This window comes from Podarcis bocagei (assembly GCF_964188305.1).
Source record: "Podarcis bocagei genome assembly, chromosome: 2".
NCBI classification, from domain to species: domain Eukaryota; kingdom Metazoa; phylum Chordata; class Lepidosauria; order Squamata; family Lacertidae; genus Podarcis; species Podarcis bocagei.
This window is the reverse complement of record NC_138126.1, coordinates 59,972,622-59,987,481: the sequence shown is the minus strand read 5'-3', so window position 1 is coordinate 59,987,481 and position 14,860 is coordinate 59,972,622. Positions and strand designations below refer to the sequence as shown.

At 45.8% G+C, this 14,860-nt stretch overlaps 1 protein-coding gene across 1 annotated transcript in view; it reads right to left on the bottom strand.

Moving 5' to 3' along the window:
* The window catches only part of LOC308581478 (uncharacterized protein), a 34,169-nt gene that overhangs the window by 6,076 nt on the left and 13,233 nt on the right, over window positions 1-14,860 (bottom strand). Inside the window, exon 5 of the mRNA XM_081183888.1 lies at window positions 128-149. Within this exon, the coding sequence (XP_081040014.1) occupies window positions 128-149 (22 nt within the window). The remainder of the gene's footprint in view (window positions 1-127; window positions 150-14,860) is intronic.

Genomic DNA, 14,860 nt, shown 5'->3' with positions numbered 1-14,860 from the left:
GGCTTTCACCTCCTTTTCAGCACCACCTGCTTCTGGCAGAATAATGTCCCTTCCAGCAAATGGGGAAGTAACCTCAGCAGAGAGGCAGCAGGGAGAGAAGTTATCAGAGTCAGGAGTTTGCTCTTACCCCATCTCTCAAGAGGAAGAAGCTATAACAGAGGAGAGCTTGTTGGTCTTCATAATTTTCTTCCTCTGTTTCCAGATTATTCCAGAAGCAAACCAAGCAGAAAATACACGTCAGAGTCCTACAATGGAAATGTTGCTGGGACTGACCTTTGGTCTTTGCTTATCCAGTGACTTTGATAAACATTTTGATAAGGTTGGCAGAGTGGACAAAGGGATCCTTATCCCTTGGACTGCCAGTCCTTTGGTTAGCTAATGTCTCTGTTTCCATCCTCAAGCAGAATCATGTTCCTCCTCTTCTGGATCATTGCAGGGTCATTCTACAGAGGCGGCCCTCACAATGAGGAGGCTGGATGTGTGCAAATAGACAGGACCTCTGAATGCAGCTTAAATCTCCTATGGTGAAAAAGGGAAGCATCAAGGCAAAACAGGGATCAAATAATAGTACTGATGTAGCACATTTCAAGTGTTCAGAGCATTTCAACAAAACATTACCTCAGAAATCCTTACAGCAGCCCTGAAAGGTATTACTTTCTCAGCACCCGTAACAAATTACAGTTTCCAGAATCTTTTGTGGGCAACCATTAATGTTTGAAGTGGCATGAGAGTGCTTTAAATGTATGGAGCGAGCGATGGTGGTCTTGTTTCAGTATCAGCAACGGGAGAGCTTCCTCCAGCACACCTGGGGATAGCAGCATAATTACAGGGATGCAAAACAAGCCACATGACATAGGTCAGGGGTGCCCAAACTTTTTTCAAAAAGGGCTAGATCTGATGGCCGACCAAAGTTGCTGAGCTTTTTTTTAGGATTTGACTCCAAGAAATAAACTGCCACAGGGGCTGGACTAGGCCCCCTATACAGACTTTGGACATGCCTGGCATATGTAACTCTTTCACCCAGCGGAAGGGCACAGCCAGAGGGCGTAAGAGAAAGGGCTGTAGAGCCGCCACCATTGGCACCTCTTCTTTGCATGTGTCTATTGAGGCAATCAGCTCTGTCTGCCTAAAAATACAGTCAGCTCTGAGGAGGAGCTTTGAGCCATTAGTTGCATTGTAAGAGTCAATAATGTTGCCACAGACTCTATAATCAAACAGTTCTGAAAGCCACCCACCTGCTTCAAATAGCAATCTGAAATAAACATTTGGTGGGTGGTGGGTGGCGGAAAATCACATCATTTTCTACAGATGCTAGGTGGACATCTTGCTACTTGTTTGCATAAGGTACAGGACTGACAGGAAAAGTAAGTACAGGTGACTGAGAAAGAATAGGTATGTAGGAGTGGATAGTTAAGAATGTATTTCATCCTAATATTGCACCCCTAGTTGCCATTCTTTGAAAGCATTTCCCCTCCTTGGTACTTAGGAGGCTGTTCAAGCACTTAATCCCATTCAATTTAGCAAGACCAAGTCATGTGAGATCATTTGAGCCTGCCAGTCATTAACAATCACTGACCACCAGTGACAGAGCTGGATCACAGGGGGAAGAGAGTAGGTAGGAAGAAAAGAAGCTCCCAGGACAACACCACTACAATATGGGATTCTACGAACTGTTGTAGAGTAATAAATTCTGGAAGAGCTGCAGCGAAAACGAGAGTCTTGTGGAACTTTATGAGATGTAATCAAGCAAAGCATTGACATTCCCTCCGCCCAACCCCGCCCATATCACTGCAGACAGATGCTATGGTGGCCTTTTTCTATGTACTCTAATTCTGAGCTTAAGGAATCTAATTTAGATGCCAATTAGATCAAAGTGATGCATCAGCAATTTCCTTATTTTTATTTATAGATGCGCAGGGGGGCTTTGCAAAGTATTTCAGGCTTTCAGCAACAAGGCTCAAATGTAAACTTTGACATAGAATAAAGGCTGGGGAATGGAAACTCACTGATGTTGTATAACTCTTAAAATCTAAGTACCATGAGTAATCTAGCCCTGAACTGTGTAATCAGACAGTTTTTTCCAAGTTTCATCAGAATTCTTCCCCCCCCCCCCCCCCTTGTTAGCTGGAGAAACTGGTGACTGAAGCCAGAATTAAAAGTGCGGTTTTTGAAATAAAATAAAAATTAAAGCAGATTTTAAAAAAATGATTGCTAAACCATTCCCCTCTTGAATTATGAAACAACACATTGTTTCATGCAGAGCAAGACAAGAGGTCTTGCAGAATTCCGAATTCATTGGCAGACGCTTGGAGCAACCGGCCAGAAATTTTGGGTGGGAGTGTTTCATTACCGTGAAGGCGGTCGGCTCCCGCGAAGAAAAGGGGATGGGAATTAATCGCCAGGAAACGTGCGAGGAAAAAATACCGCACATTAAAAAAAAGAGAGAGACTTACCGGCTCCTGGGGAAGCGGAATATTCCCCAACCCCGCCCCTTTCCCAAACTTTCGGCCAATGGGGATGGAGAGAGGGGACGTCACTTCCAATACAGGACGCAGGGGGCGCGTGGGTGCTCGCCAGCTTCAGACGCGTACATGGGTGGGATCTAAAGGCGCGTTTTTGCGGGAGGGGAAAGGAAAGTTGGCGGGGACAGGCGGGGTGGGTGAGGAAGAAAGGGTAGGACACCCGGGGTACGGCGAGGGTGTTGTTCGAAGCGTTTCTCGTGATGCCCTTGTTGTAAATCTAGCAGGCAAATCCGACTATTATGCTGCACCCCCATGGAGACCGGAGCTCTGCCGCCTTCACCGCGAAAGTGAAGGATTCAGAATTCCGACGCAACCACTGTACACGTGTAAAGTTATATTGCCGTACGAGGCTTCCGCGCCGCCCGTTTGTGTTTTCCAGGAAAAGGGTCGAGAGGGAAATCGTTCTCTTTTTCTCTCCCGGGCGCGCTGTTTTGCAGGTCGGGACCATGTGGGGGGCGCTGATCGGCAGAGGGCAGCAGCGATCCCACGCCTGCAACCCGGGAGGGCGAGGCGCAAGGCGGGGGAACAAATCCCTCTTTCCTTCGGAGTCTGGTTTCTATTATGCAGCCTGTCCCGCTTGCTTGGGCTCCGAGGAGGGGGCGGAAGGGGTTTCGGCGAAAGGAAACAATTAAGCTCTGCAGCTTCTGGAGGCAAAAGCCCGGGCTGTGCAGCTGTGGATCGTAGAGGCTTAACTCTTCCCTCTCCAGGACGGACGACGCAGCAGCAGAAGAGTGGCCGGCTGGGGTTTAGCCTCGCCAAACTGGGTCTTTAGGGGAAAAAATACTACGCACAGGAGCATCACGGGGTATTCAAAAGATCCAAGCCCAGATATTTATTTTTTTAAAAAAAATCCGTGGTTAATTTATAAGCAATTACTGTATATGCAAACCTAGAAATTACTAGAATTTTAAATTTCACAAAGGCAAGCCAATGACTTTCCCGTTCAGATCTCTCACCTGCACCGATAGCTGCTCGACGGGAGCTTGGATGGGGCAGAGCAATCGAAAGTGAGCAATTCAAAGAGGCAGCATTTGAAAGTGATAAAAGACGCAGGCTTTGGGGAGAGTGACCTGATGGGTACTGTGCTGTGTCTGAAGCCACAAATATTAGACTGACTTCAGTTCACACACCTAGGGCTAACTATATATATTTTCTAATCCCCGAGAAACTTCTGTTCTACTCTAAAAAGCTGTGTGATAGGCAGGAGTCCAACAGGCACAGCTTCCTCCTGCATTGTGATAAATGATGGGAGTTGGGGGAAAGCGGCACCTGTTCTTTTCCTCTTCCTAATGTAGCTGTTAGTTACAAGAGCCCTGGCGGGTGAGGTCGAGGAGAAGTAGCAACTTGAGCCTAAGCTTTGAGATGGTCTTTCCTGCCGCTGGAGGCTTAATTTGAGGCAGACTCTGCCCTGGAAATTTTTCAACAGCTGGACTCAGCCTTCAGTTACACAAAATAAATGCAGTACCTTTCGACATATACAGAGCGTTCCCTGTTGCTACAATCCACAAATTTCATCTGGGCTATCAAAGGACAGGTCCTCCCAAAGCAATAATTTAGGTACAATCTCTTGCAGTTTTTTAAAAAAGGGTTGTTCTGTTCACAATTGAAAGGCACTCTGCATATTCTCAGAGCCACATTGCCATAATCCTTTAAAAGAGTGTTCCCAAAAGAAGGACAAGAGTTTTTGAACACTAAATATAGTAAAGGTAAAGGGACCCCTGACTATTAGGACCGGTCATGACTGACTCTGGGGTTGCGGCGCTCATCTCGCTTTATTGGCCGAGGGAGCCGGTGTACAGTTTCCGGGTCATGTGACCAGCATGACTAAGCCGCTTCTGGCAAACCAGAGCAGCGTACAGTAACGCCGTTTGCCTTCCCGCAGGAGTTGTACCTATTTATCTACAAGAGCCCATTGCGGGGATTCGAACCGCCAACCTTCTGATCGGCTAGTCCTAGGCTCTGTGGTTTAACCCACAGCGCCACCCGAATCCCTCACTAATTCAACCTTCCTCAGCCTGGCACCTTCCAAATATTTTGGGCTACAGTTGCCCAACACCCCTGACCATTTACCATATTGAGTGGTGTGGATGAGAGTTGGAGGCCATTGAGTTCCCCACCCCGGCTTTAGACACTGCCTGTTTCTCAGCATCAGCTTCTAATTATTAGCAAAGTGGAACAACTGATTCAATCCAGCTAATTATTGTCCAGTTGGCTCAGTTATGCTGTGAAGAGCTGACCTCAATTACCAGAACTAATTCGGTCTTGCAAAGTGGATTTCTTTCTTTCTTTTGTCCAGTTCCCTAAAACATGTCAGTTTAAATTAGAATATGCCATCCTAACTGGAAGATGAAGCAGTCCTGTAAACAACTACTCACCCCAGTAAAATGTGACACAAGTTATACAATAGAGAAAGATAGTTTCCCCAAAGCATCCTGGTAACCCACTCTGGGAACTGTAGTTCTGTGGGGGAAATCACAACCCCCCCGTGTCCTGAACAAGCTACCCTTATTCTCAGAAAGATTTGGGCAAAAGTCCTGGGAACTGTAGGTTGCTCAGGGCACCTGATCATCACCCTCCTTGCAGGGCACTGGAATAGAATGGCACCGCCCGATGCCACCTTGGAGTGCAACTTCAAAGGTACGTCTTGCGGCTGTGAGGATGTCAGCACTTCCAGGTGCTAGATGCGCATTACCAACCCCCCAAGTATTTCACTTCCTGTCCTTTTATATTCCAGGATGACCGCATCGCACGGATACTATCTGTTCCACCTTGTGTGATGGGCAGGATTGAAAAATAATTTGAACAAAAATTGCGATAGGAACCCGGTCACCCCCAGCCACCTCAGGTCCCAGGCAAAAGTGAAGCAAGCAATAAGCTGTTTGATTTCCTTTTGGCCAAAGTCCCAGCTGCAGTCACCTGAGTACCAACATCTGCATGCTGCTCTGTTACCAACATTCCCTGGCAGCATGATGGCAGTTTCCATGCACAGTCTTGAGTCTCTGATGAGTTGTGGGGTGGGCAAGGGGGGCATTTCAAACTTCCAATATTTTTATGTAAAGGGTCATAGCATTTTCATCTGATCCATTTGGGCTTGCAGTACATGTGTCCGTGGCACAACTGCGGTAATAGAAGGGACTGAGTAATCATAACAAAATTCGGTGGGGGAAATGTGTCCACACAACAGCAGTGTAACTTTGCAGCAAATGATAAATAAATATGCATTTATTCTACCACCCCACCCCAACTGAGTATGTGGGAAAGATCCCTAGACTGTGGCAACAGGAGTCACCAGTAGATGTCTCCCTCATTCTTGTCCTAGATTGTGCAATTCAGAACTGTTCTAGTGAGAATGATGAAACTGAGCTTTGGGAAAGGCAATAGTTGTTGGATTTATGAGAACAACTTTCTGTAAATTCTTTGTCCAAACAAACCCCACAAATTAGGCAGAATGGTGACCCTATTGTGTTTCCACAGCTGGCCTACACAGATTCTGTCACTACACAGTGACAGAAAATTGAACTGCAGGGATCAGTTCCTGACATCTTTCAAGATACAGTGGTACCTTGGGTTACAAGCACCTCGGGTTACAGACTCCGCTAACCCGGAGCAGTACCTCGCATTAAGAACTTTACCTCAGGATGAGAACAGAAATTGCACGCCATCAGTGCAGCAGCAGCGGGAGGCCCCATTAGCTAAAGTGGTACCTCAGGTTAAGAACGGTCTCAGGTTAAGAACGGACCTCCGGAATAAATTAAGTTTGTAACCAGAGGTACCACTGTATGGGGTTCGGTGGGTAGAGTAGACTCTCTTCTACAGCTCGCTGCAAACATTCCAGTCAGCCCCTGCTTGGCAGGGGGTTGGACTCGATGGCCCTTGTGGTCTCTTCCAACTCTATGATTCTATGGTTCTATGATTCTATGAATAAAGCAAAGGGCCTTGGAATCCTTGCCTTTCTGAAATGATAAATGTTATGGTGGGTGAAGAGCAATCTCCCTTGATGAGACAGAGCTTGAAAATGGAGGTGGGTGGAAGGAGGGGAGCGGCGAACATTCTTGGCAAGCGCATCAGAGGAAAAAAGAAAGCAAACACTCTACGTGGGGTTCAGTTTCTCTCCAGGCCTCCTACTCTGTTGGTCTCTGCGCTTTCCAGACAAATTTTAATAAACACACTTTCACTGCTAAACTCACAGTAGTGCCCGTCCAATGTCAACAATAGTATAGTATTCTGTTCCCATTAAATAGGGAGAGAGGGTCATGGTAGCTTTCTTACCAGTTTTTAGGGATGGGAAGAACAGCCTCTCTCCTGCCTGACACTTTAAAAAGAAAACAGGAAGGATGTGTGCTGGAGTTCACACCCTGTACTAAGTTAAGTTTCCACTTCTTAATAACTGAGAATAACTGAGAACCTACAAAGGGCAAATGGGAATGGTGGCATTTTACCACTTTTAAAGAAATATGTGTTTCAGTGGTGTGGTTGCATGGAATGCAGCTTCTGCATCAAATTGCAAGGTGGGATGGACTGAGCAGAAAAGGGTATTACTTTTCTCAGTGACAGAGTAACATGTCTCTGCAGCAAGCATAGAGGAAAGACATCTGGATCCCACACAAAAAATGAGAAACCACTATATTTACACTTCTCCCTAGGCCTAAATAGGCTCCAGGACTCCTGTTTTCTAAGGCAGCCCATAAGCTCTCTGCAAAATCTTTTTAAACATTTTAAACAACTCTTACAGCCTGATCCTAGGAATCTTTACTCCAAAGGAAGTTCCGCTAAGTTCAGAGGGGTTTACTGCAAAGTAAGTTTATACAGGGTTGCAGCCTTGTATATTGGATTGCAGCTGCAATCGAGGGAGGCATATCTGTAGAAAACTAACCCACTCACCCCCAATCTGCCCCCAAGAAGTTTAAAACCATGTAGGTAGTGCTTCTACCTTCAAGTGTAATTTGGAATCAGTTTTACAACCTGCTAAAGAAGACAGACTGTATGTTGTCTGGAACTAGATATGAGGGAGGGAGGTGGCTGTTGTGCACATTACCTACTAACCCAGTGATGTGGTCTCTCTGTGTCTATCTCCCACACATTGCACCCCAACCCCCAGACACCACTACCTTTCTCCCCAGTTTGCACTCAGAAAGACTCCCTCCAGCACCCATTCTGCCACTTACCCAGTGTTGCCTCATGTATGACATTTTAGGGGTCTTCCATTGGGGCACGAGGAGACCTTTTGCACTTTCATATGAATGACTGGATCCCTAATAACATGAACTGCAAGACTGCTCAACTATCTATAAGGATCAAGCACACTCAGTAGCACACTAAACATTGATTTGGAGGTGGACTCTTAGAAGGCCCTTCACACCTGTTTCTTTTTAAGAAAGGTGTGGGGGGGAAATCTCCAGATATGCAGCTTCATGTAATGCCCCCCTACCCAGTGCAGCCCTAATGTGGGTGCATACCCTCCAACATTTCTCCAATGGAAATAGGGATGTCCCATTCTATAATGATACAGTAATTTTACTATTTATACGCCACACATCTTATTGGGTTGCCTCAACCACTCTGGGCAGCTTCCAACATACATAAAAACATACTAAAACATTAAACATTTTTTAAAAACCTTCCCTATACAGGATTGCCTTCAGACAGCTCAGGGGTTGGATAACTCCATACCCTCCAACATTTATCTGGTTGCTCACTGTGAGAACAGGGTGCTGGACCGAGTTTGCAGGGCAGTAGTTGAAGAAGGAGCAAAAAGGGTTTTCTTGTGTGTGTGTGTTTCTTTGTGGCTGATTAGCTGTTTTCCCTGTGTAAAGGTCAGAGGGGGCAGGGTTATACCCATCTTTTAGATTTAGGGGAGCTAGTCTCAAACGTTTGTTGGGGGGAGACCTAGGTTTTTTTTGTGGGGGAAGTTATTTGTCCTGTCTTCAAGCTTTTTATGATGGAGGACCTCTGCAGCCACCCCCAACGACACGATCTCAAGATGGAAGGGGAGGGAACAGCTGCAGTCGCCTGCGATTCCTGCACAATGTTTGCCATCTTGCCAAAGGTTGCAGGCAGCTTTACCTGCAGCAATTGCATGTTGATTGCCCTCTTAAAAGACAAAGTCCAGCAACTGGAGGAACGTGTAGCTACGCTCCAAAGAATTAGAGAGCTGGAGCTCTTCTTGGAAGCAACAGAGCACACCGTCCCCACCAAGGAGGAGACAGGGGACTCCCCTGAGAAGGAGGATAGTTCACCAACACAGGAGCCAGATATATGGAGAAACGTGACTCAAAGAAGTAGGAGGCCCAGGGTTCACTCTGATTGTTTAGAAATACACAATCGCTTTGAGGTCCTCTCCCCTAGAATGGAAGACGAAGAGCAGACTCCATTTGAGGATCTCTCCCTCATTACAGTTGATCAGGTATATGAAGACGAGCAGCAAAGTCAATCCTCAGGGAATGTGCAGGCGACCTTGGAACGGACAGCTCACGGAAGAACCCCGACCAAACCCAAGAGGAGGCGTGTAGTGGTGATAGGGGATTCCCTACTGAGGGGAACAGAAGCAGTGATCTGTGGGCCTGACAAGATGTCTCGGGAAGTGTGCTGTCTCCCCGGGGCTAAGATCCAAGATGTAACTGAACGACTGCAAGGAATCATAAAACCCACTGACAAATTCCCCTTCCTCTTGGTTCATGTGGGAACCAATGACACTGCAAGCAATAGCCTCCAGAAGATCAAAAGAGACTACGAGGCTCTGGGCAGGAAATTGAAGCAACTAAATGCACAAATTGTCATCTCGTCTGTCCTCCCAGTTGAACGACGTGGCCCAGGGAGAGAGGGGAAAATAGTGGAAGTGAACAGCTGGCTTCGCAAATGGTGTAAACAGGAACGGTTTGGATTCTTAGATCACGGACTGCAGTTTCTTGAAGATGGACTTCTGGCAAGTGATGGGCTGCACCTCACAACGGTTGGGAGAAATGTTTTTGCCAAAAATCTCAGAAACCTCATCAGGAGGGCTTTAAACTGACTAATGTGGGGGAGGGAGACAGTGCTCCTGAAGGTAGGAGTCTATCAATTCATGAAGATGATCATCCAAATGCCATAGACCAAATGGAGCAAACAGCACGCGGACCTAGTGGTGGGAGGAAAAAATCCTTAAATAAGAGACACGGGGGAATGATTAATGGACTTCAATGTCTGTACACTAATGCGCAAAGCATGGGAAATAAACAAGATGAGCTTGAGCTCTTGGTACAGCAAACTAAATATGACATAATAGGCATCACTGAAACCTGGTGGGATAAGTCCCACGATTGGAATGTAATAATGGGGGGATACAATCTATTTCAGAGAAACAGACCAGACAAGAAAGGAGGAGGAGTGGCGTTATATGTCAGGGATGTGTATACCTGTGAAGAGATCCAAGATTTAGAACCTCAAAGCCAAAGTGAGAGCATTTGGGTCAAAATTAAGGGAGAGAAGAATAACAGAGACCCCATTGTGGGAGTTTACTATAGATCCCCAAGCCAAACGGAGGACATAGATGATGCCTTCCTGGAACAGATGGCCAAGCATGCAAAAGGAAGGGAGATAGTAGTAATGGGGGACTTCAATTACCCGGATATTTGTTGGACGTCAAACTCAGCCAAGAGCATAAGGTCAAACAGATTCCTCACTGGCCTTGCAGACAACTTCATTGTCCAGAAAGTGGGAGAAGCAACAAGAGGAACAGCCATTTTAGATCTGGTCCTAACCAATGTTGATGACCTAGTTAGTGGGGTAGAAGTGGAAGGATCATTAGGCGCGAGTGATCATGCTCTTCTGAAGTTTACTATACAGAGGAAAGGAGCAGCCAAGCATACTAGGACTCAATTTCTTGACTTTAAGAAAGCCGACTTCATAAAACTTAGGGAAGTGCTGGGTGAGATCCCATGGACAGTAATACTAAAAGAAAAGGGAGTTCATGATGGCTGGGAGTTTGTTAAGAGGGAGATAGTAAAAGCACAACGTCAGGCAATACCAATGAGACGGAAACATGGAAGGTGCCTAAAGAAGCCAGGGTGGCTATCAAAAGAACTTTTAACTGAATTAAGATTAAAAAAGGATGTGTACAAAAAATGGAAAAGGGGGGAAACCACCAAAGAGGAATTCAAACAAATAGCCAGCACGTGTAGACACAAAGTCAGAAAAGCTAAAGCACAGAATGAACTCAGGCTTGCTAGAGAGGTTAAAAGCAACAAAAAAGGCTTTTATGGGTATGTTCGTAGCAAAAGGAAGAACAAAGAAACAGTTGGGTCACTCAGAGGAGAAGATGGTGAAATGCAAACAGGGGACACAGAAAGGGCTGAACTCCTCAATTCCTTCTTTGCCTCAGTCTTCTCCGATAAAGAAAACAATGCCCGACCTGAAGAATTTGGAGCAAATGATTCAGCAAAGGAAACACAGCCCAGAATAACCAAGGAGATAGTACAAGAATACTTGGTTAGTTTAGATGTATTCAAGTCTCCAGGGCCAGATGAACTGCATCCAAGAGTATTAAAAGAACTGGCAGATGTGATCTCAGAACCACTGGCAGTCATCTTTGAGAATTCCTGGAGAACAGGCGAAGTCCCGGCAGACTGGAGGAGGGCAAATGTTGTCCCTATTTTCAAAAAGGGGAAAAGAGAGGACCCAAATAATTACCGCCCAGTCAGTCTGACATCAATAGCAGGGAAGATTCTGGAGCAGATCATTAAGCAAACAGTCTGTGAGCACCTAGAAAGGAATGCTGTGATCACCAATAGTCAGCATGGATTTCTGAAAAATAAGTCATGTCAGACTAACCTGATCTCGTTTTTTGACAGAATTACAAGCCTGGTAGATGAAGGGAACGCAGTGGATGTAGCCTACCTTGATTTCAGCAAGGCATTTGACAAGGTGCCCCATGATATTCTTGTAAAGAAGCTGGTAAAATGCGGTCTTGACTATGCTACCACTCAGTGGATTTCTAACTGGCTGACTGACCGAACCCAAAGGGTGCTCATCAATGGTTCCTCTTCATCCTGGAGAAGAGTGACTAGTGGGGTGCCACAGGGTTCTGTCTTGGGCCCGGTCTTATTCAACATCTTTATCAATGACTTGGATGATGGACTCAAGGGCATCCTGATCAAATTTGCAGATGACACCAAACTGGGAGGGGTGGCTAACACCCCAGAGGACAGGATCACACTTCAAAACGACCTTGACAGATTAGAGAACTGGGCAAAAACAAACAAGATGAATTTTAACAGGGAGAAATGTAAAGTATTGCACTTGGGCAAAAAAAATGAGAGGCACAAATACAAGATGGGTGACACTTGGCTTGAGAGCAGTACATGTGAAAAGGATCTAGGAGTCTTGGTTGACCATAAACTTGACATGAGCCAACAGTGTGACGCGGCAGCTAAAAAAGCCAATGCAATTCTGGGCTGCATCAATAGGAGTATAGCATCTAGATCAAGGGAAGTAATAGTGCCACTGTATTCTGCTCTGGTCAGACCACACCTGGAGTACTGTGTCCAGTTCTGGGCACCACAATTCAAGAAGGACACTGACAAACTGGATCGTGTCCAGAGGAGGGCAACCAAAATGGTCAAAGGCCTGGAAACGATGCCTTATGAGGAACGGCTAAGGGAGCTGGGCATGTTTAGCCTGGAGAAGAGGAGGTTAAGGGGTGATATGATAGCCATGCTCAAATATATAAAAGGATGTCACATAGAGGAGGGAGAAAGGTTGTTTTCTGCTGCTCCAGAGAAGCGGACACGGAGCAATGGATCCAAACTACAAGAAAGAAGATTCCACCTAAACATTAGGAAGAACTTCCTGACAGTAAGAGCTGTTCGACAGTGGAATTTGCTGCCAAGGAGTGTGGTGGAGTCTCCTACTTTGGAGGTCTTTAAACAGAGGCTTGACAACCATATGTCAGGAGTGCTCTGATGGTGTTTCCTGCTTGGCAGGGGGTTGGACTCGATGGCCCTTGTGGTCTCTTCCAACTCTATGATTCTATGATTCTATGATTCTATGACCAGATAGATGGACCTTCAGCCTGATGCAGCAGGGATGATACTGTATTATGTTCCTAAACAAGGATGTGAGTGGGGTAGTGGGTGAGAAGGAAAGATTTCTTTGCTTTACTGCTGGGTGACCTGCTTTGCTCTGCATAAAGAGTCCTGGTTGGGTTTCCCATCCCCCTGCCCAGTAGCAATGCCTATGCAAGGGGCCCCCTCTTCCCCTCGCTTCCTTCTCTGTTGTTCTGTGGTTAGGATTAGCCACACAAAGCCCTTTTTCAGTACCAGACTTGAGGCTGTGAGTGGCCACAGCAGTGAAGGCTGATGATTATTTAGTGGCATTAGCATGATGAAAGCGGAGAGGGCGATTCCAATGGCCCACAGAGAAAGCATTTCATTCACCTCCCATAGCTATTGACATCAGCATGAGAACAAGGGGGTGAAATTTGCCATTGTGCTATCAGGGGTGCCAGTGGTTTGATCTCTAGCTCTCAGAAAACTCAAGGCAATGGATGGGAACCATCAGCTCTCGCTCGTCTTCAAGGACCTCTAAACCAGGGATGGATGAGCCGTGGCCTTTCAGGTATCCAGGTGTCCATTGGCCAGGGTTAACCAGTGTTTAGGTCCAAGAATATCTGGAAGGCCACAAATTTCCTAACCATGCTATCACTTCTTCCCACCTCACAGGATGATGGTGATGCTGCCATGTATGCCCTTCTCTCAAACACCCCCCCCCCAAGAAAGAGGCTGCTACTTCTGCTCCCTCCTCCCAAGGCAGCACTGCCACACCTCATGGTGGGTAACTGAAGTATCTCTGAGGAGACTGAATCAAAGCGCCTTTTGAAAATTTCCACCACCTGAAGTTCTTTGTCATCATCCACTGAGCAAAACTAAGAGACAGCTCTCTTAATGACCAGGCCAGGAAGCTTTTAACAACAAATACAGTGGTACCTCAGGTTACAGACGCTTCAGGCTACAGACGCTTCAGACTACAGACACTTCAGGTTACAGACTCTGCTAACCCAGAAATAGTACCTCGGGTTAAGAACTTTGCTTCAGGATGAGAACAGAAATCATGCGGTGGCAGTGGGAGACCCCATTAGCTAAAGTGGTACCTCAGGTTAAGAACAGTTTCAGGTTAAGAACGGACCTCCGGAACAAATTAAGTTCTTAACCCAAGGTACTACTGTAATTAACCCACACACACCCCAGCAAGAGAGCTTGGGGGCTGGGGTAGGAGGTCTTCTGGCTCACACTTAAAAATACCCAGGATTGTATCCACGCTGGGTTTGAGAAACTGTTCTGAAGTACAGGGATTGGAATTTATTTTAAATGATCATGTTATACAGAGGATTGCCCACAGAACAAATCTTCAGGAATTGGCACATTGCGGATTTTGTAAAAGTGCACTGAACACATTTGTTTTGTGTTAGTCCTTTGAAACAGAATGACACATCTTCTAGCTACATAATTGTGACCTATAATTTTGTAATTCATGATATATATATCTATATCTGTCATGCTTAGCCACTGTTCTCTCTTTCAAAGAGTGACGGTTAAAATGACTAGTTAAAGAATGATAAAAGCTGGGAGTTTTCTGTTTTTTCAGTGCATACCTATGGGCAAAGTGTGGATGGCAATTCACGTTTAAGTGACTGAGTACCAAATCAGGGGTTATCATTAAGAATTCTAGATCCATAAATCCAGAGTAAGAATTAGGAATTTGTGTAGGTGCATAGACTCGCTGGTTCCCTACAAAGTGTTAAAACAGTGAGCATTCGCACACCACATCCCCAAGCATTTCACATGTCTTTTAGTAACCTTTCTCCAAGTAACCTTTCTCAAGAATTTGGCATGGCCTTAAACAAAAGACAACTAGTTTCTGCCTGACTACGACAAGTAGAGGTGGAACTTGACAGCACAAAGCATATTCCAGACTCAGAGAGGGAACCGTGCAATCAATGTGACAAAAGAGAGAATAAAACAGGGGAAATGCTTTCTGTTCCAGTGTCTTGAATATATGGAAATGTGTGTGGGGAAAGCCATGAAAGGCTGAGAAAGGGAGCACATCAAAAAGCAAGAAGAGGAAGGGAGAAAACATGTTCAATCCTGGGAAAAAGATTTAGAGAGGGGAAAGAAATGGCAGCCTGCCACCAGATCAGCCGTGGGCTGGTATATATTCTGGGGAAATCAAACACAAGGACAAGCCAAGGCTTGCATTGGTTGTGGCTTTTGAAAGAAACTACAGATAGCTGCCCACATAAGCAGCACTGGCAATTGTTGTGCAACACTCTGCCCTCCTAGGGAGATAGGAACTGAGCTTTGATTTGT